At 39.0% G+C, this 21,546-nt stretch overlaps 1 protein-coding gene and 1 long non-coding RNA gene across 9 annotated transcripts in view; one reads left to right on the top strand and one right to left on the bottom strand.

Moving 5' to 3' along the window:
• Positions 1-20,003, bottom strand: part of Zbtb35 (zinc finger and BTB domain containing 35) — a 43,393-nt gene extending 23,390 nt beyond the window's left edge. For 2 of the 5 annotated variants that reach the window (XM_087189347.1, XM_087189348.1), the window contains exons 1-4: positions 19,843-20,003; positions 19,193-19,331; positions 17,863-17,964; positions 7,271-7,415 (exon numbers count right to left, since the gene is read on the bottom strand). In XM_087189347.1, coding sequence (XP_087045473.1) covers positions 7,271-7,415; positions 17,863-17,964; positions 19,193-19,331; positions 19,843-19,944 — 488 coding nt within the window. In that variant the 5' untranslated portion in view covers positions 19,945-20,003. Of the gene's footprint in view, positions 1-7,270; positions 7,416-16,529; positions 16,643-17,862; positions 17,965-19,192; positions 19,332-19,546; positions 19,797-19,842 lie in introns of those variants that run through there. The other 3 variants (XM_087189351.1, XM_087189349.1, XM_087189352.1) reach the window with 3 other exon arrangements.
• LOC147824539 (uncharacterized) lies at positions 19,820-20,611 on the top strand. Of its 4 annotated transcripts, none has more exons than XR_015442261.1 (2): positions 19,820-19,994; positions 20,323-20,611. It is a non-coding gene; the product is annotated as an uncharacterized LOC147824539 (long non-coding RNA). The 4 variants fall into 4 exon arrangements; XR_015442263.1 differs by having other exon boundaries at positions 19,957-20,027; XR_015442262.1 differs by having other exon boundaries at positions 19,968-20,083.
• Positions 20,612-21,546: the final 935 nt, after the last annotated feature.

Raw genomic sequence — 21,546 nt, 5'->3', positions numbered from 1 at the left:
GAGAAATGAACCAGTGGAATGTAGCAGTGGATACAGCCGACTACAGTGGCTGGTGAGTTATTCAGATTCAGATATCACCCAGAAGAGGCCAACTAGAGGGCAGCCATCTTGGAGAGAGGTCAACTGAGCTCAGAACTCAGAGCATCTAGACCATCTAGTGGCTTCCAGTGTAGGGGTGAGGCAGAACTGAGTTAAAGGAGGTCAAGGAACTGAGTTCAAGCCAGCAGAAGGCATATGGAATATTGCAGGCTGAACAAATCTGGTTACAGGCAGAAAATAGCCCAAATTTCAGTGGAACTAAAGGTGCAGGCTTGCTGGGATTATCCACTACCCTGCAGTAAATCAATACAGATCTGGGTTCAGTCTGTTCACTTTGTCTACCAGTGAAAAGCAGAGACACACTCTGAAGTGGACTTTTTTCCTTTTTCTTTTTTTTTCTTTTTTCTTGATTATTCTTGCTTTTATGAATGTGAATATTGTTTCTAGGTTTTTTTTGTTGTTGTTCTTTTTATTTCTTCCTTCTGTTTCCTTCCTGTCTTCTTCACTAGTTCCCCCAAATTTGCGGAATCTTCCTTTGTCCTCTAGCCTTGCTTCTAATCTCTTTTCTTCAATTTTTCCATTTTTTCTCACCTAAACCCTTTAAAATTTTCTCCCAATGGTAAAATTGCCAGTTTTAGATTTTGTTATATACCCATAAATCTAGTTCATATGGTTAAGGGTGGAAAATTAATAGTTACTACAGTTTGTCATTTTCTAGGCTGTATTTGATAGCTACTGCTGACTGCACTACTTTAGCCAAGGTGACATATTATTCTAATCAGTTGTTCTAATCAGTTGTTCTTCCTCGTATGCCAAGAATGAGGCTGTCTAAGGATCATAAAAAATAACACAGACCAGGGCCAAAGAACCAAGGGTTAGGCCAAACAGGCAGCAACTTCTCATCCCCAACAAACTGAAGAGACAGAATCTTGCAACAGACTCAAAACCCAAAAGACAGCTACACCCAAGAGATATTTCTGAGAAGCAGTCATTTCCTAAGGGTTCTAAATACTAGCAAAAAGCTATCTGCCATAAGCAATTTGTAAGCATCAACCCAAGAATTAAACTAAAAAGAAAAGAAAATGACAAGACAGTTAATCAAGATGCTACCCAGACTTCCAGCACTAAAGGCAAACGTTGGGGGCAATGAGGTGGAACAACTTGAAACCTACCCACATGGACTTTCTGACGTGGTAACAGTGGAAATAACAAAGCAGATAAATGAGGCTCCAAGAAAAAAAACCAAATCAGAAATGGTTTCTCAGGTAACTACAGAGATGGTGACCACAATGAAAGATAATGGTTAGTGACTCTAGAGCAGATACAGATTTAAAAAGAAAAAAAAATAGAGGAGCTTAGGAAAATGATGGAAGCCATGAATGCCCAACATAGGAAAGAAACAGGATCTATAAAACAGATTCAAACAAATAACCAGGAGATTAAAAATTCCACTGAAAGTATATGCAGCAGAATAAGCTAATGTGAGGCCAGAATATCAGACATAGAAGACAGGATTTCAGCTGGGGATCATGAAAGGAAAAGATTTCTTAAAAATTGCAAGAGACCACAAAATCAATCCAGCAGCTGCTAGATGATGCAAAGAAGAATAACAAGACTGATCAGAGTCAGTGAAAAAGCAGGAGATAGGGCAAATGGCATTAAAAAAAATTTGTTCACAGAAGTAATGGCCGAAAACTTCCCTAACAGGGAAAAGGAACTTGACATACAGATAAATGAGACATATAGAACTTCAATTAGTCATGATCAAAAAGAAAATCTACACCAAGGAATATAATAGTCTAGATTCCAGAAATTCAACACAAGAACAGAATAATAAAAGCTGTTAGAGAAAAGAAACAAATCACCTTTAAAGGAAAGACCATCAGAATCACAGCAGACTTCTCAAGTCAAGAAGAGCCTGGAGCGAAGTATTTTAAGCTCTAAAAGAACACAACCTCCAACCCAGACTGATGTATCCTGCAAAATTATCTTTCAAACTTGATGGAGAAATAAGATACTTCCATGACAAACACCTGAAGAAACTCATGACCACAAAACCAGCACTCCAAAATGTTTGGAAAGACATTCTAGAAAGAGATAACAAGGACAACTCCATGAACCCCAACAGAATCAATCCACCAGGTAAGGCAAGTAATTAGAAGGGGGGAGGAGGGGGTGGCCAACAACAGGAAAATAACATGACAAGGGTAAGTCAATATATATCAATAATAACCATCAATGTAAATGGTCTCAATTCACCAATCAAAAGAAACAGACTGGCAGAATGGATCAAGAAGCAAGATCCAACAATATGCTATATACAAGGAACACATTTAATTCAAAAAGAAATTCAAAGGATGGAAAACAATACTCCATGCAACAGGAAGCCTGAAAAAAGCAGGGGTAGCTATTCTATTTGCAGACAAAACGGATTTCAAGCCAAGATTGATTGAGAGAGAGAAATAAGACCACTACTTCCCTGTAAAGAGAAAAATCCAAGAGGAAGAGATAATAATCATAAGTATATATGTACCAAATACCAGTGGCCCCAACTATATAAAACAAGTATTAATGGACATGAAAAATCAAATAAGCATTCATAACAATTGTAATGGGGGACCTCAATAGCCCACTGTCACAAAAAGATCATCTAGACAAAAAAATCAACAAAGAAATATCAGAACTGAATGAAACTTTTGAACAAATGAACTTAGTAGATATCTACAGAAGTGTTCCACCCCACACATTCTTCTCAGCTGCACAGGGGACGTTCTCCACAATGGATCACACACTAGCTCACAGAACATGCTCAAGTAAATGCAAAGGAACTGAAATTATCTCATGCATATTATCAGACCATAGTGTAATGAAACTGGAAATCAATGGCACAAAATCTTCATGAACATGTGAAAATAACACCCTCATGAACAACCAATGGATCACAGATGAAATTAACGAAGAAATTAGTTTCTACAATAAAACAATAATGCAAATACAACATACAGTAATTTATGGGATGCAATGAAAGTAGTCCTATGAGAAAAATTTATAGTGGTGAACTCCCATATGAGAAAAACAGAGCAAGCTCAAATAAACAACCTAATATTGAAACTCAAACTTCTAGAAAAAGAGCTGGTCAAGCCTGAAGCTTGTACAAAGAAGCAAATGATAAAGAACAGAACAGAAATTAATGCAATGGAGACTAAGAAACCAATACAAAGAATCAATGAATCAAAGAGCTGGTTCTTTGAAAGATTAAATAAAATGGAGAAACCTTTATCTAGCTTTATCAAAAAAAAAGGAAAGACTCAAATCCATGCAATTAGGAATGAAAAGGTGAAATTACAACAGATCCTGCATAAATCCAGAAGATCATCAGTAGTACCTATTTCAAGAACCTGTATTCTAATAAAATGGAAAATACAGAAGAAATGGACAGATTCCTAGATACATATGAATTATCAAAGCTGAATCAAGAAGATACAAAAATTCTAAATAAACCAGTATCTGTCAATGACATTTAAAAAGATGCAATTAAAAACCTACCAACAAAGAAAAGCCCAGGCCGATGATTCGCTGCTGAATTCTATAAATTTAGAGAAGACTCAATGCTGCCACTTCTCAAATTCTTTAATGAAATTGAAAAGGAAGCAATATTCCCAAATTCATTTCTGAAAGTAAGCATTACCCTGAATACCAAAACCAGAGAAAGATCCAGCCAAAAAAGAACTACAGGGCAATCTCCTGAAGGAACATAGATGCAATAGTCCTCAATACAATACTGACAAACAGAATGCAGCACATCCTCAAGAAGATTATGCACTATGACCAAGTAGGATTCATCAGAGATGCAGGGATGGTTCAATCAATAAATGTAATATACCACATTAACAGAGAGGAAAGAACAGAAACTGTATGAGCGTCTCAATAGATGCAAAAAAAGCATTTGACAAGGTCCAGCATCCATTCGTGATAAAAACCTTCAAGAAAATTGGAATAGATGGTCTTTATCTCGATCTGATAACAGCCATCTGTGACAAACCAACAGCTGACATCATACTAAATGGACGAAAACCGAAAGCTTTCACTCTAAAATCAGGAACAAGACAAGGATGTGCAATGTCACCACTCTAATTCAATGTAGTTCTAAAACATTAGCCAGAGAAATTAGACAACAGAAAGAAATAAAAGAAATGGGTGTCAGGATGGCCAAGTAGTCTAAGGGGCCAGACTCAAGAAATGAAAGGAGTAAGGATAGGAAAGGAAGAAGTTAAATTATCATTATTTGAAGATGACATGATACACTACATAGAATACCCCAAAAACTCCACCAAAAGACTTGTACATTTACCAACCAAATTCAGTAGTGTAGCTGGATACAACAAAGAACTTTCAAAAATCAATAGCATTCTTGTACACAAATAAACTCACTGAGAGAGAAATTAGGGAAACAATACCTTTAACAACATCCAAAAAAATGAAATATCTAGGAATCAATCTAACAAAGGAAGTTTACAGTATTCTGAAAAAGATTGAAGAGGGTATCAGAAAATGGATAGCTATCCCTTGTTCTTGGGTAAGAAGAAGAACCAATATAGTAAAAATGGCCATACTTTCAAAATTGTTAAACAGATTTAATAGAATCCTGATCAAAATTCCAGCAGCTAATATTTCACAGAATTAGAGAAAACAATCCTAAAATTCATTTGGAACCAGAAGAGACCTAGAAAAGCAATTCTGGGCAACAAAGGCAAGGCAGGGGGCATCATAAGCCCTGACTTAAAATTATACTATAAAGCTACTATGATATAAATAGCAAGTTACTGGCAAAAAAAAAGACTTAAGGATCAATGGAACAGATTAGAAAAGGTAGAAACAACACCAAACACACTCAGCCACCTTATCTTTGACAAAAGAGCCAAACATTTTCACTGGAAAAAAGACTGCCTCTTTAATAAACGGTGCTGGGAAAACTGGCTTTCCACATGCCTAAGATTAAAACTAGACCTGTATCATCCATATCTTGCACTAAACTAAAATTGAAATGGTTCAAAGATCTAAATATGAAAATAAACACTAGATTGGCTGGAAGATAGAATAGGCAGAACTCTTGAAGACATTGGTGACTTTATGAACAAAACCCCAATCACACAGGAAAGATCACAAAGAATCTTATCTTATTAAAAAGCTTTTGCTTAGCAAGAGAAACCACCAGCAGAAGGAAGAAACAACCCACACTGTAGGAAAAGTTTTTTTCAGAAGGTTCTCACCCAAGATTTAACCACAAATCTGGTATTATTCCTTCTGTATACATCTACCTCTGCCCATCTCCATTTTGAGAATGGACAGCCTAATGTCCTTCAACACATACCTGTATTTTGGTAAATTCAGCACACTCTGCAGGAGAGTAACAGACTGGTTTTGACTGGCACATCTGCATCCATCTTATCACAAATGCTTACTAAATACCTGTTTGCCAGGTACTAAGCATCAGAGAAAATAAAGACATTAAGCTTTTTTCCTCAAGTTTGATCTTGAGCTGTCAAACTAATTAAAAGAAATGATAGGGCCAGGGATTTAGCTCAGTGGTTTCGCCGCCTTCTGCACAAGCGCAAGGACCCAAGTTTGATCCCCGGTACCAAAAAAAACACAAAAAACAATCATTTTGGCCAGGGATTTAGCTCAGTGGTTCTACCGCCTGCCTCGAAAGCGCAAGGACCCCTATTTGATCCCGGTACCAAAATAAATAAATAAATAAATAAAAGAAATGATATTTATGGACAATTACAGTTTAATGATTTCTTAGAGATAGTCAACATTTTTTTTTGTTGTTGTACTAGGGATTGTGCATGCAAGGCAGGCAGTGGCACCACTGAGCTAAATCCCTGGCAAAAAGGAACCACTGAGCTAAATCCCCGGGCCTCTAAATTTTCTTTTGACTTAACCATACTAATAAGTTGGATTAAATCAATCTGTTCCCCCACGAAACAGACTTCACCTAACTGTGGTTTGGTTTTACGCCAATGACCTACACTGAAGGTCATCATTAAAAAAACCCAAAAAAACCAGGAGGTAATGCTAATAGTTCATATATTTAGAGCACTATATGCCACCACACTAGGTATGTCACATGCGTTAATTCATTTAACCTCACAAATAATTCTGAATAGAAAGTACCATTATTACCTCCCATTTGACAAATAAGACCATTAACCAGACAGGAGGTTGAGTAACTTAAGGCCATACAGTGATAGAGCTAAGATATTAAACCAGGGAGAATGGCTTCAGAGCTCTTGATCTTGGTCACCCACTGCATAATCTTATATTGCAACTATTCACTATGTGAAGATATTCAGGTTTTTGTTAATTATATCCTTCCATGCTTTCTTTATACCAGCTAGAAGAACTTTTATGATTTAATACTAAGAATGCTAGCAGCTGACTTGTTCTCATCCTACAACAATGAATAATGTAACTGAGTACTTTTTCTCTTTCAATGTTCTAGGTGCTTCAAAATTCAGAGCTAGATGTAGCCCAATAAGCAAGTATATAGTGGAATGTATTTGTATTCTAATATTTCTAATTTGACTCATCTCCTTACACCCACTTGGCCTGTTTATCTTCCCTGGTTTCCTTAAACCATACTATCTTAGCCTTTGTAAGCTAAACCCTTTGTAGAATGAGACTTGGTACAAATAATTCACAATTTAAATTCAATACCAAAGATGCTATTTTAATCTTAGCATGAATTTTACACAAGGCCAAGAAGCCAAATGCAAATGAAAGAACAATCAGTATCTGGAAGAATTTTAAAGATGCTTAAATATTCTTAATTTCAAAATGTACTTCTGGGGCCGGGGAAATAACTCAGTGGCACCGTGCCTCCCTTGCAAGCACAAGGTCCTGAGTTCGATCCCTGGTACTGCAAAAAAAAAAAGTATTTCTCTAAAGGCATGGCATATTATAGTTGCCTTTTCTTTTCTTTCCTGGTATTGGTGATTGAACCCAGGCCTTCACACTGAGCTACAAACCTATCCCTTTCTATTTTAAGACAAAGTCTAAGTTGGTAAATTGCTCAGGCTGGGGTCACACTTGTAATCCTCCTGTCTCAGCCTCCCAGAGTGCTGGATTACAGGTATGGGATGTATCCACATGCCCAGGTTTCTTAGTTTTTGACTAACTGGCAAATGTCTGAAATGACTATCTATAACTGTACTAAAGAAATAATTACCTGACTTCAAGGGCTTTGATAGCTTCTAGCATTTGTAGAAACTCTGCTGCTTTCCATACATCGTTGGCTTCTTCTTCTCCTTGTATCATTAATTTTGCTGTATATGTGAACTCAATTAAATGACGAAAGGCCATTTTACTAACACCTGTAAAGAAGATGTGCATTAGCATGTACTCACATTAATTCAAACCTTATAATATATAGTAAAGAAGTGCTTAAAATTTGATTGCTATTTGTCATTTTTGAAATTTTGTGGGAGAATTTTCATTAATAACAAAGTTAATATTATAATCACATTCTACCATGAGCTAGAACTAAGACCTTTCCCAAAGATTTTTTTCTTCCGTTTTATTAGTATATGTTTGCATTAATGATTATACATTTCTTATGCAGAGTTGGTACATGTACATAACACATCTTAATTCTTTTTTTCATTCTCCCCATCTCGATTCCCTATCTCAATTAAATCTACCTATTCACTTTCTATTATCTTTTTTGCCCTCATTTTTACTGGTACATTTTAGATATAACAACATTCATCATAGTGAATATGTACCTGTACATGATATATCTTATTTTTTTCCCATTCCCCTCCCCTCCCTTCAACCTCCCTTCCCCTCCTTAACCTCTTATCTTTTCTTTTATTTTGCTCTTTATTTACATTTTGAGTTTCTCATTTAAGAGAAACCATGATGCACACAGGTTTTTGTGTCTGATTTATTTCAGTTAGCATTATGGTCTCAGGGTGCATCCATCTTCCCTGCAAATGACTCAAGAAGGCGCTTACAGAACAGTAAGATCTATTACTCAATAACATGAACTAGTTAGTAACACATCAGACATTCTACCTTTCTTGCCAGATGACAGCTGTGTCAACTCAGCTCCAGTATCTCTAATGGCTTTCCACAGCTTAGCGAGTAAAGTTCAGTATTTCTCTGCCTTTATTTCAAGATCTCTCATATTATTTTTCTTTTTTTGGGGTACTGGGGATAGAATTTGGGACCTCACGCTTGCGAAGCAACTGCCGGAACCACTGAGCTAAATCCCCGGGCCCTCATATTATTTTTCTATACTTACCTTTCCAAATTTTAAACCACAAGCACCACAAACTTATACTATTTTTCAAACTAACCCCGTGCTTTCTAATATCTTCTTTGCCTTTATTAGCATTTATCATTTCCTACTCCCTTGCAGTACTGGGACTGAACCCAGGGAGTTAGTACTGAACTACATCCCCGGCCCTTTTCATTTTTCAGACAGGGCTCACCAAACTGCTCCAACTTTCAGTCCTCCTAAGCTCAGTCTCCTAAGCAGCTGAGATTACAGACATGTACCATCATGCCTGGGTACTCTCTTGTTTGGATGCTTAATCAGTTTATCTCTGCTTAGATAAATGCTACCACCTTTGCAAGCCCAACTCTGATGCTATGCCTTCAATAAAATTTCTGTATTACCGCAGCAAAAAAAAAAAAAAGTTTTTGAGATCTACTCCAAAATATTAAGCATACATTACTGAAACAAAGTTGTACAGCAGATTTCTAGTGTTTATCTTGCATGACTGAAACATTATCCCTCGCTTTTGAACTGCCCATTTCCTTCTCCCGGTAACCTGTTAATCCCTAATTCTACATCCTAATTCTAGTTGACTATTTTAAATACCACATAAAAGTAGAAATTTGTATTATTTTTCTTTCTGTGACTGGCTTAGTATAATATCCTCAAGGATTATCCATATTGTAAAATACAGCAAAAATTTTAAAGGCAAATAGCATTCTTTGTGTGTACACATACATTTTCTTTATCCAGTCATCTTGGCTATCATGAACAGTGCTCCAAAGAACACTGGAATGCTAGTATTTAAGCTTTTGATTTGTTATTTTGGATAAATGCCCAGAAATGGGATTGCTGGATCATACCATATATCTCTTTCAATTTTTTGAGAAACTTCTATAGTTTTTCATAGTGATCATATCCATTTTTACCAACTATGACAAGAGTTCCAATTTATTTATACCTTCACAAACATTCACTGTCTTTTGCTTTGTTCATAACCACCACCCAATAGGTATGAGGTTATTATCTCACAGTAGTTTTGGTTTGCCTTTCCCTGACAACTGATGACATGGACCATTTTTTCATACAACTTTTGGCCAATGCATGTCTTTTCTGGAGTAAACTCAAGTTCTCAATCCATTTTTTAAATTGGGTAGTTTTTATTATTATGAGCTGTAGAAGTTCCTTACATGACTTAGTATTAACCCCTCACGTAACAGTATTAGACAATGATTTGCAAAATTTTTTCCATTCAGTAGACTGTCTTCACACTGTTGATTGCTTTTGCTGTACAAAAGGTTTTTGATTTGATGTAGTCCCCCTTGTATATTTTTCTACTTGTGCTTTTGATGCCATTTTATGAAGTGCTGAATTTCCCTCAAAGCTTGTTCAATTGATATATTTGTGTGATTTTTATCCTTTATCAATGTGGTGTATCATTTTTGTGTTAAACCATCCTTACATCCCAGGAATAAATCTCAGTCCTGGTGTATGGGGCCAGGGATTTAGCTCAGTGGTTCCGCTGCCTGACTCAAAAGCATAAGGTCCTGAGTTCGATCCCTGGTTACCAAAAAAAAAAAACCCCACAAAACACACTGTTGAATTTAACAGTATTTTGTTGAAGATATTTGATTTCAATCATGAATACCGGCATAGCTTTTTTGTGGTATCTTTTTTTTTTTTTTTGGTACCAGGGATCGAACCCGGGTTCTTGTGCTTGTGCAGCAGGTGGCGAAACCACTGAGCTAAATCCCCGCTCCCTGTGATATCTTTCTTGCCATCAGAGTACCATCTTGCTTTGGTATCAGGGTAATTCTGGTTTCAGAAATGACTTTAGAATTTTTCTTTCCTTTTCAAGTTTTGCGAACAGTTTGAGAAGGACTGGCATCAATTCTTATTTAAATGGCTGAATTCACAAATGAAACCATCTGATCTTGACTTCTTTGTTGAGAGGCTTTTGATAACTGATTAACTCTCTATGGTAGGTCTGCTCACTTTCTTCATTGGAACAAATTTTTTTTTCTAGTACTGGGGATCGAACTCAGGACCTTACGCTTGTGAGGCAGGTGCAGTGCCACTGAACCCCTGGCCCTAACTTTCTTCATGATTTAATATCAAAACTATGTTTAATACTTCCTCCACACTCAACTCTATAAATGTTCTGATAAATACAATTCATGGACTCCTCTTTACTATAACCCACCTGAGGGAAATGATTTTTGATCTATATACTCACCTCATAGTACCTAACAGTGCTCCCTAATATGCAGGCACACAGAGCAAAAATAAATGGTATATATAATTACTTTCAAAATTAAGCCCTTATGATTCCACTTTTCTTTATGTTTAAAATTTAGTTCCAAAGTGATACTCTATTTATGTCCCTTAACTCTATATATTATTTAGTTTGCTAAATCAAGGCTACAAGCAGCTATTAAAAAGAACAAAACACTTTTTTTTTTTTTTTTTGGTACCGGAGATCAAACTTGGGACCTTGCGCTTGCAAAGCAACTGCCGGAATCACTGAGCTAAATCCCCAGCACTAAAGAACTACTTTTAACACAGGTTTTTAACTACAACATCCAAGTCCAAAGCGCACTCAATAAATACAACTGCAAACATTACCAAGAATTTCCAACTACTTTATATACTTAAATGTGGCCTTAGGAAAAACAGTAAGAATACTGGTGGAATAGCCATTTAAATGCTCAAAGCAGTATCCTCCATGTAAAGATAGTATTTAGGGAGTCAGAATTTTCACATTTTGCCACAAACTGTGATTCCAGGCAAGACAGAACCTTTGAGTCCCAGCAGACTCATCTTGTGCTAAACATTTTTTTTTTTGTACCAGGGGCTGAACTTGGGACCCTGTGTTTGTGAGGCAAGTGGCAGAACCACTGAGCTAAATCCCCAGCCCTCAGCAGACTCATCTTTAAAATGCTTCAAAGCAATTTGAATGTTGAGAAACACAGTAAAATATATTACTGAGATACCAGGTGAGTAAACTAAAAATAACTGGATTCATAAAAGGCTGATTTTATTTGGTCCTCTAAATCATTTTTCTTCTTGTTGCTGTTTTTTTCATAACTTCTTTTATCACATGAGAATAACCTGAGGAAAAAACAATTGTTTTGCTGTCTTTTAGGAGTCTGACCAAAAATTTCAAAGCACAACAGACCATTCTAAAAATAATGTTTAAAATGTTTCCTCAAGCAGAATTTTTATTTTTAATCAAACACATTTATAATGCTTACTAGGTATCAAGTATGGTTCCAAATAACTCCACAAATATTAAATGAATTCTCATAGCAACTCGGCTGTTTTTTTCCTGGTACCGAGGATCGAACTCAGGGCCTTGCGCTTGGGAGGCAGGCACGAGAACCACTGAGCTAAATCCCCGGCCCCCTCACAGCAACTTTAAATAATTAAGTGGTAAAATTAGGATCAAACTCCAGAGTCTAACTCCTAAGTCCATGAAGAAAATTTCAGATAGGATAATGATGAGATAAAAGACTTTAAACTTTTCCTTTCTGCTTGGAAAAGTCTGAATATGTGTTACGGTTTACATCTAGATGTTCCTCCAAAGCCTCTTGTGCTCATAGGTTGGGCTTTGGGGAGGTGACTTGATTATGGGGTGTGATACTCATCAGTGTGGATCAGTCCACTGATGAGTCTATAGCTAAATGTGATGATGGGAGGTGAAGCCTGGTGGGAGAAGATGGGCCACTGGGGACATGGCATGAAAGGATCTACCTCTCTCCCTCCTACCTTGATCCCTGTTTCCATGCCATAAGCTTTGTCTTCTCTGCCATGCCATCTACTTTGAAGCCAGCTGACTATGGACTTAAACTTCTACAAACTGTGAGCCAAAATAAACCTTTCTTCCTTTAAATTGTGGATGTCGGGTTATTTTCCAGCAACGAGAAAGTAACTAAGACAATATAGTGTGTGGTCTCATTTACTACAGGTCTACAATCTTTTATTCACAATTCTAAAGCCCCCCAAATCTATTTTCCCTCCCATATACACACCTTCCACATTATTTTCCAGGAAGGGAGAATGGATAAAATGGCTTATTTTCCCAATCTATGTCTTGCCTTTTTTGGGTAGGTGGGTGGGGTGGTGGTATTAGGAATAGAAGCCAGGGCCTCGTACTTGGAAAGCAAGTACTTTACCAATGAGTTACACTGCAACCCACATCTTGACTTTTGTGAAGATTTTTATCAGAGAGGTTCTGGGATCACAGGTATGTGCCCCCAAATCTCACTCATCAGTAATGATTTTTAATTTATTTGGGCAGCAGACTTGAGTGACATGACACTACTAATGCTTAATTAATTTCACATAGCCTCAATACATTTAATACCTAAAGAATATTGCTTAGTACTTTGCAATAAAAGAAAGGGCAGATGCATATGCTCATTCCTGCTTAAGCAGTATCTCCAGTCCTTTTCTCCCTCTGGTGCTCCAGATCTTTACTGATGATTTCAACTTGGCCACTGCACGGAGACCGCACACTCAGTAAATAGTGGAGCTAGTCACCTGAAATCTGTCCTTACTCTTGTATTTTCCATCTCACTAAATAAACTTTTCCCTCTCCCTCATCACTACACTGAATCAAGGATAAACTTTTTTATTCGGTCTCATTATTATCTCTCAAGTACAGTCAGTTACCCCTTTTGCCTCTACTTTCCCAAATCTTCTTTTGAGACAGGATCTCACTACACAGCCCAGGCTGGCCTTGAACTCTTGATCCTTATGCCTTAGCCTTCCAACTGCTGGGGACTACAGGCATAAACCACAGTACCCAGCTTCTCAAATCTCTTAAAATCATACCCCAGAAGTTTGACAGTAAAATTTGGTCAGGACTAAAGCTATATTTAGTCTTTATCCCACTTAAGAGTAAATATTAACAAAATTTGCCTCAAAAATATTAATACTGATCGCTGCCTGCTGTGCAAGCGCAAGGACCCGAGTTCAATCCCCAGTAACCCCCCACCAAAAAAAATTAATACTGAGTTACAGGATGTAATGCCAAACCTCACTGGAAATATTATGAACATGAACTATATTACCATAGAAAAATTTTGAAGTCTGGAATATTGGGAAATGAATCTGGCCTCTAAGGATTTGAATAAAAAATTATGGACTGTGTTTCTGGTTTTGATCAGAATCACCCGCGGGCTTAGTAAAGGTATTGGTTCCTGATCTTTGCTATCAAACCTGGGATGAATTTTTTGTAAGCAACTTTCAGATGGTTCTTATGTGACCGGACCCACCCCATCTTAGGAACAAACCACCGACTTAACTAATGAGCTAAAAATATGAACCAAACTCTTTAACACCCGCCTTGTAAGTAAGGAGGTAGATGATAGTTTTAAAAAAATATTTTCTCTATCAGGACTAGTTGATAACTTGTAAATCTCAGGACTAAAGGATTTTCTTATCAATCTCTTATTCCTGTTATAATGAAAGTATGCAGGAAAATAAATGTTTCTAAGCATTTAAAATGTTGACGCAAACATTTTAATGTGTCTTCTTGACAGCGATGCTTAGAAAAAAAGCAAAAAGTAGCGGTATTCAGACATTTCTCTAGTATTACAGAATTCTAACTGGTGGAAAACTACACAAAACATTATCTGAATATGCAGCTGGATGTTTTGTCCTTGATAATAGGAGCTAAAATTTCTGGACATGATGGGAGAGCTGCCATTAAAGAGAAATCAGACTATGGATCTGTGGTTTCAAAAAAAGCAGAAAAAGCATGAATTTAGAACACTGAAATCTTAGTTCTGAACCAGGGAATGCATGTTGAAGATTGTATGTGGTGTCAATTTAAGCCACAAAGCTGGGCTGGGATGCGACTAACTTCAAGAGCTAAGATTTTGAAGCTGAGGCAAGAGGATCATTAGTTTAGGCCAAGTCTGGAAAACATAGGGAGACCTTGTCTCAAAACAAAAAATCAAAAGGGCTGGAGATAAAGCTCAGTGGTGAAGGGTTCCTGGGTTCAAACCCCAGTACACACAAAAAAAGACCAACAATTTTAATTTGAAGTCAAAGGTTTCTAATCAAAGGTTAGAAAGAAAGGTTACTTTGCCAGGAAACCAGAAAACAAGGATAGCTAAGCTTGCTTCCACTGAGTTTATATTCTCAAAGCACATTACAATTTAAAGTTTTTTTTTTTAACCTACAGACTATCTGCTTTTACAAAATTCTACAAGGTGGTGGTACTCAACACTGACTAGAGATTGGAGTCATTCTAGGGCTGTGAGACTCAAACTTTACTGTGCACAGGAATCATATGGGAATCCTGTGAGTCTGCAGGTCTGAGATACAACCTGAGTCTAAGACACTCCCAGGTGATCCTCACAATCATCAGTCCTCAGAAAACACACTAGCAAGAAGCCAGAGAACTTTTAAATACAGATGCCTAGATCCAATCCTTGGAAGTTCTATTTAACTGATCATATAGCCTAGGTGTTGGTACTTGTAAGTTTCCCTAGTGTTTCTTATATACAGCTAATGTGCACTGCTACAAATCATTACTCATATCTTAGAGATGCGGGTTCCAGTTCTAGATAAGAGAATGCACAAGCACCTGCACCTTATCTTGTCCACTGATTACAACTAAAAATCCTGGAAATACATAAAGCAAATACAAGGACTCTGAAAATCAAGGCAAGAAGACCGGGAAGAGAACTCAAAACTCAAAGAGCAGTGAGTGTTGTCTAGTTTTAATTTTTTCCTCTCACATATGCCAGATTAGACTTAAAAGCCCCATCCTGTAACTGAACAGTAGGTAGAGACAAAAAAAAAAAAAAAAGCTCCAAGAGAAACTCTTCCTGGCTAGACTATCAGGAAAGATGATGAAGGGGGAGGAAAAGGGTATTTCTGGTAATTTTTCTTTTCAGCTCTGAATCAAAATAAGCCATAGTTGAGGCTGCACATGTATGACTGGTGGCTACCACCTAAGCTCTTGAAACTTTTTTATCAAAGGCACTAGGAAAAAGACTGATCTCAAGAGTATGGAGGTAATTCATGTTTTTTTTCCTCTGTCTTTAACACCACTTCATTCAGGAATGGACTCACCTTTGGGAACTATATGACAGCACAGAAAAAGTAAAAAGCATTTTTTAGCAAGAGAACCACAAAAAGAAACTCCTGAGAGCTTGAGTGCAGAGGAATAAGAGGGAGCTGCACTGACTCAAGGCTGCATATCAAAGGCTTTAAGAACTACATCATGGCATGGATGACCACTCAAGTCCCAGGAAGTACACCAGTGACCTGGACAGCACTACAAAGGTTTTGAAAGCTAAAGTGGAACTGTATCCATAACCCAGAGAGCTTGAACCTATCCTGGTTGATTGCCCCTCAACAAAATAAAAACATTTCCCAAAGGCTTTTAACAGCACCTAGCCTTGGGCAGGGGATTTAGCTCAGTGGTGCTGCTAAAAAAAAATAGCACCTAGCCTTGTAACTTAATATTGAAGATTTTAAAAGAAAGAAGAAAAAAACCCTCTCGTAATACTGAAGATGTCCATGATGTCCAAATTTATTTGACAGTTTATAGATTAAAAAGAAAAAAAAAGCAGCAGCCAAGATGTCAAAGGTACAAATGACACACAGTTAAGGCTAAGACTAAAACTCAGATTTTCTAATTATGCGTCCAGGGCTTTCTTTACAGCTAGGTGACCTTGCTAGACAGGAAAGCAATCTCAGAGGTATAGGTGTTAAGATACTAGCCAAATTCATTCTTTGAACTTGAATCTGGCCAAGTAACAAAATGTGTTTTCCATTTTACTTCATTTGTCTATGTTTAAATATTTTTTTTTTGGTACCAGGGATTGAACTTAGGACCTTGCTAGGCAAGCACGGTTCCACTAAGCTAAATCCCTGGCTCTACATTTAAATATTGAAGGCTTATCTGTGCAATACTGTAACAGACATGGCAGGTCAGAGGTAGAGTTATATGAGAATATTCCAAGGTGATTAGTCTTTAGAAAAAGATCCCACTACTCCCAATGCAGTTCTTTCCACCAGCAATGAATATTCCAGGGTGGGCCACTTATTTAAGACTTTTTAAATTACTGCAGAAGTGAACTCTTCTTTGAAATCATTCCTATGTAAAATAGACTACACCTTTTCTCTCCTCTCAGTAATATCATTCCACAGTAAGTCTCTAACACCTTTTGTATTCTTTCTTTACCTGTTGGTATTACATTTTCAAGTTCTTTAAGGCATGTCTTATTTTTATTTTCTTTATGGGGTTTTCATTTTTCATTGGGGATGTCATATTCATCAATTCTTCAGCTCCTTGGTCTAACACAATACATAATATACATACAATAAGTATTCAATGTGATAAATAATTACCATTTCAAACACAAGGCCAGACACTCTACACATATATCAACTAGTCATTATAAGGCTATTAACCTACTTTTCGGATGTGGAGACCAATATGCAACTGAGGTACAGTAACTTGCCTGACGTAAGACATACAACAAGCCTCAGGTGAATGAAATGGTGGAGTCTTTGCTTTGTAGTAAAATCAATAAAATCTAAGCAGCTAGATTCTCTTTAGTAAGCTGTGTGAAATTCTAATTATGCCTGTGCTCTGACCCTCATAGTCAAAAAAGTTTATCTGTGAATTTATCAACTGGAATACACCAAAATAAAAGGATATTCTTAACTCTGTTTTCTTTACTCCCCTAGGCATCAAATTTTTCCAAAGGAATACTGTTTCTAGGCAACCTATTCATAACAAAGAATATGTATGCAGTGAGTGATACGAAACCAAAACCCAAAAGCCCTGTCAGAGGTGAAGAGTCTATATTTATGTAGACAAATTGATTTATTTCCTATAATTTTGGATTTTGATGGGAGATGGGGTGGGGAAAGAGTACTCTTAACAGCAAAAGATAAAAGAATGGCAAATAAATACAAACTGAATCTATTTCTAGCTGGGCAATCTTTTGGAATTTGTTCCCTGATGTGTAAATTGGAAAATGGAAATAATATCCATAAATGAATGTGAGCCACAGATAATACACAAACTACACTGAGTAACGCTTGGCACTTGGTAGGCTATTAGAAAAAACTCAAGTACAAAAAGCACTTTTGTTTCAAGGGAATATCTAACTAATGATCCTTTGCACCCTAAGACATTCTACAGCCAGGAGAATTCCTCTGAATGCTACTTTAGTTCAACTTTCCTAGCCTTTTCTATATTTTGGCAGCCTGTTTCATCCTGTGTATATTATTTGCCCCTGTTAGTACATCACTACTTCTCCTACTAGAGTAACTTAGCATTCCTACCCATCTGAAACATAAGCCCACTAGGAGATGGTAGTTTACCAGTAGATGAATGGTATCAGCAACAGAAAAGACTCCTTTTAGACCCTAAAATCTACCATCTAAGTTTTTGTTGGCAGACTGTTCTACTAGGCATTTTACAGAAAATTCTTGTGCCTCAAAAAAACAATCTGGTCCACTAACAAACCAATTATGCTTGTTAACCATTCAAAACAAACACTTACCTTCTATCTCCACCAAGGGTTCCTGAGTAAACTCTTGAAAGAATTTGTAGAAGAATTTACTGCAAGCAGCCAAAACAGCCTTATGAGCCTTAAAATGGTGCCCTAAATAAAAAAAAAAGGGGGGGTGGTGGTTAAAAAAGGGTTGGGGGATTATACAATGCAAAAAATTTAAAAACTAAAACAAAATTGTCTGAAGTAAAATAGATCCTTCTTCACAATATAGTTACCTATCTATAGAAATTACTAATCTGAAGTCAAAATATTCTTAACTATCTTGGCAAATTTTAATCCTCTATCTGAAGTCAAAGATTTTATTAAGTCAGTTCTTTTTTTGATACGGGGGATTGAACTCAGGACCTTGTGCTTGCGAGGCAGGAGCCAGAACCACTGAGCTAAATCCCCAGCTCTTAAATTAGTTTTACAAAGGCCAGTTTACAACACAAGGAACCTCCTAGAACAGTGGTGGTGAATCTATGGCATGTGTGCGGCAGCAGGCTGTTATTGAAAGCTCTAAAAGGTTTGGCATCATTGTCCTAGAACTTTCCATTACCTTCAATTAAGTAACAAGAATCATATCCTACCCAGTTGATAGTGCTAAATAAAGACAATCCAAAACATCATACATCATTTGGACAGATAAAAAAAAAAAAAGAAAAGAAAATCATAGAGTAAGCACAAAACTAGATGTAACTGCTAGGGGAAATATCTAGTAGTTGGAAGTTCAATCTATGGTAGACCTATAACAAGAATAGCTTGCCCTTAAAAAGCCAATTTTCACTAATTAGCAAAGATAGCCAAGCTGGGTTTGCCTCCAATGTAACAGCTACTAAGACTGGTAAAGATCTCAATTTATTTTGGGGGCTCTGAAATGGCATATACGTGCAGCCAAGTAATCTCTCATATTCTTTCCCCGAGACCATCTGGAAAGCTGGAAAGGAATCAACACTTCCCAAATGACTGGTGAGGAACTCCTCAAAACAGCTTACCAACAGAAGATTAATAATCAAGAATTTTGAGACATCCTCCCCATGTACTAGCCAAACATTTTGAAGTATCTTCTCTATCATATTATTCAAGTGTGCAATGAGAAAAACTTCAATAGGCTGTAAGAACTGAAAACACAATGGACATCAGTTTATGTTGCAAGCAGGGCTAGCCAACCAGCTTTCGGCAGCATGGTCTGTGTCAGCGGACACTGTCAAAGGCCCTCCACTCCCAGTTCAGACTTTGGTAGAGAGACCATAAAGGGTGGGTTTAAAAAAAAAAAAAAAGGCGGGTGATGGAAGGGGAGAGAACTGAAAGCACAAATTCGCTCCTCTGTTCTACCCACCGTCCACAATCAGGGTGATGTCGGTAAAGCGGTCCTGCTCTCGCTGTTCATTCAATCGATCCAGGATCATTTTATGATGTTCAGGAAACTCCTGAAGGCATTCCATCGTCTCTTCAGCCTCCATAGCCGTCGGGTTGCTCTACAAAAGAGGCGCATGATAATGTACACCTATGAGCTCAGGCCGCGAAACAAAACCTCCAAAGCATAAAACAACAACAACGAAAAACCCCAGGAACGTGAAAAGAGGAGGGGAAGGTGAGGCAAAAGAAGAAGACGAAGGAAGAAAGAAAGGCAAGCTGAGTGGCCGCTGAGCGTTGCGGGCCGGAGCCACGGCCGCGGGACTCTGAGCCTGACCTAATTGGAGTCGGGAGACTCGAGCTGGAGCGGGGTGGGCACAGCGCCGGAGGCTCCGGGCGCCCGGGCGCGCAAGTCCGGCAAGGGAGGGACCGGCAGCCCTGGCGGCTCTCTAACGGCCTGCCAAGCCCTTCCGCCCGGCCCGGGCTCCCGCTGCCCGGGACCCAGTCCGGCACACGGCCCAAACGACTCCTGGGGCGCCTCTACCTCCCCTGCCTTCCCTCTTCTCCCCCGCCCCGACCGGGCCGGCACTCACTCAGGGAAGGAGGAGCAGCCCGGGCCTACGCGTCACTTACGTCGACGTACTGCGTCACTGCGTTGGGCTCCGGCGGACGCTGACGCTTTCCGAGCGCTAACCACTGAAGATGAGCCACGCCCCCAACAGGGGGCGGGGCCATCTGAGACGTATTTGGTGCTCCAGGGGAAAAACAGGCTACGGTGGCGCTAGGTCTGTGTAAGGCTCAACTAGATAGAGGGCGAGGTACTTAAACCACCGCCTTTCCACTCCTCCCAGTCCTCCCTTACTTGACTCCAGACGTGAGTGTTTCGTCCTGAATTCAGAATACACTCGCTAACAAGTCCCTGAACGCTTATATTCCGCGCCTCCCCGGCCACGCCCCACCCCGCCCACTCCCCGGGCCCTGGGCCGGCCTTTCTCACCTAGCTCGCGGTCAGTCCTCTGCACTTCCTTTCCGGGTTCTCCCCTCCCCGGGCACGGTTCGCCTCGCACCTGTCTCTGCTCCTAAACTGCGGCCCGCTCCCCATTTTCCCTGCAGGAGCCAGCGTGCCACTCCACTCGGCCCAGCACGTGTGCTCGCCGGGACGCTCAGCTGTGTGGCGCGGGCACGAGTACGTTGGGGCGCCGGGATCTCCGTGGGACGCGCCGTCGCCGAGCCGGCCGCGCACGTATTTGCTGTCCTCTGAAAGTGGATCGGCTGGGAATTACGTACACGTGATGCTCTCCCGGGCCCCCACCTCCGCCCTGTTAAAGAGGCCATTGATCCTCAAGCAACCTCTTGAGGATCCCAAGAATTATTTTGAGAATAAAGTAGTTGTTGAATTTTACTTAGTCTTTTCTCCTAAAGAGTTTGAGATTGAGGGGAAAAAGTTGTGTGCAAGTGTGAATGTAATCGTGATTTCAACAGACTTGTTTTGAGAGTCAACAACAGTGCAAGACATTGTTTAAGGAACTTGGCCATGTTGGCGCAAGCCTGTAATCCCAGCACTTGAGAGGCTGAGGCAGGAGGATCACCACGAGTTCGAGGCCAGCATGAAATACATAGTGAGTTCAAGGACAGCCTGAGGTACATAGAGACACTCTTTCCAAAAAAACCAAACCCAAAAAAGGAACTCGGAAACCCAGCGGTGAGCAAGGTACACTAAGAAAGTGGTTTCTACATTCTTAGTCTGGTAGAGCAGATAAAACGTTGAACAGTAATTGCCTAGATGCTGATTACTGAGTGTTAAGACGTGAAGAAGGGCTGGGGATTTAGCTCAGTGGTTCTGCCGCCTGCTTCACAAGCATAAGGTTGGATCTCGGGTACCAAAAACAAACAAGACGTGAAGAATAAGGTAATGGGGGGAGGGGGTGTCGAGGAAAGCCAGTGACGTGTAAGAGATATTTTGTGTGTGATTTTAGCCAAGGCATATGCAGAGGTGCCAGAATTACAGTATTCCTGGAACTGAAGGAATGTTGCAGGACAGATCCACAAGCTACAGTACTTGTAAGCAATGTTAAAGGTGTTAGACCTTCTTACTGCTGGGGGCAGGGAGCATTACAGTTTGAGCTGAGAGAGGGGCGTGTGCCCGTAATCCCAGCGCTCTGGGAGGGTGAGGCAGGATTGCCGTGAGTTGGAGGCCAGGCTGAACTACGTAGCCAGATCCTGACACACGCAAAAAAAGATTAAGCCGGGAGAGAAGATGGAGATGAGAGGAATAATTTCAAGGAGACACCTAAGTAGAGATGATAGATGTCAAATAGAGAATTTGGATATATGGAT

The sequence above is a fragment of the Heterocephalus glaber genome, unplaced genomic scaffold (genome assembly GCF_053883595.1).
Source record: "Heterocephalus glaber isolate CG9 unplaced genomic scaffold, H.glaber_assembly_v1.0 deba00001538, whole genome shotgun sequence".
Lineage (NCBI taxonomy): Eukaryota > Metazoa > Chordata > Mammalia > Rodentia > Bathyergidae > Heterocephalus > Heterocephalus glaber.
This window is presented reverse-complemented; position numbering and strand designations above follow the sequence as displayed.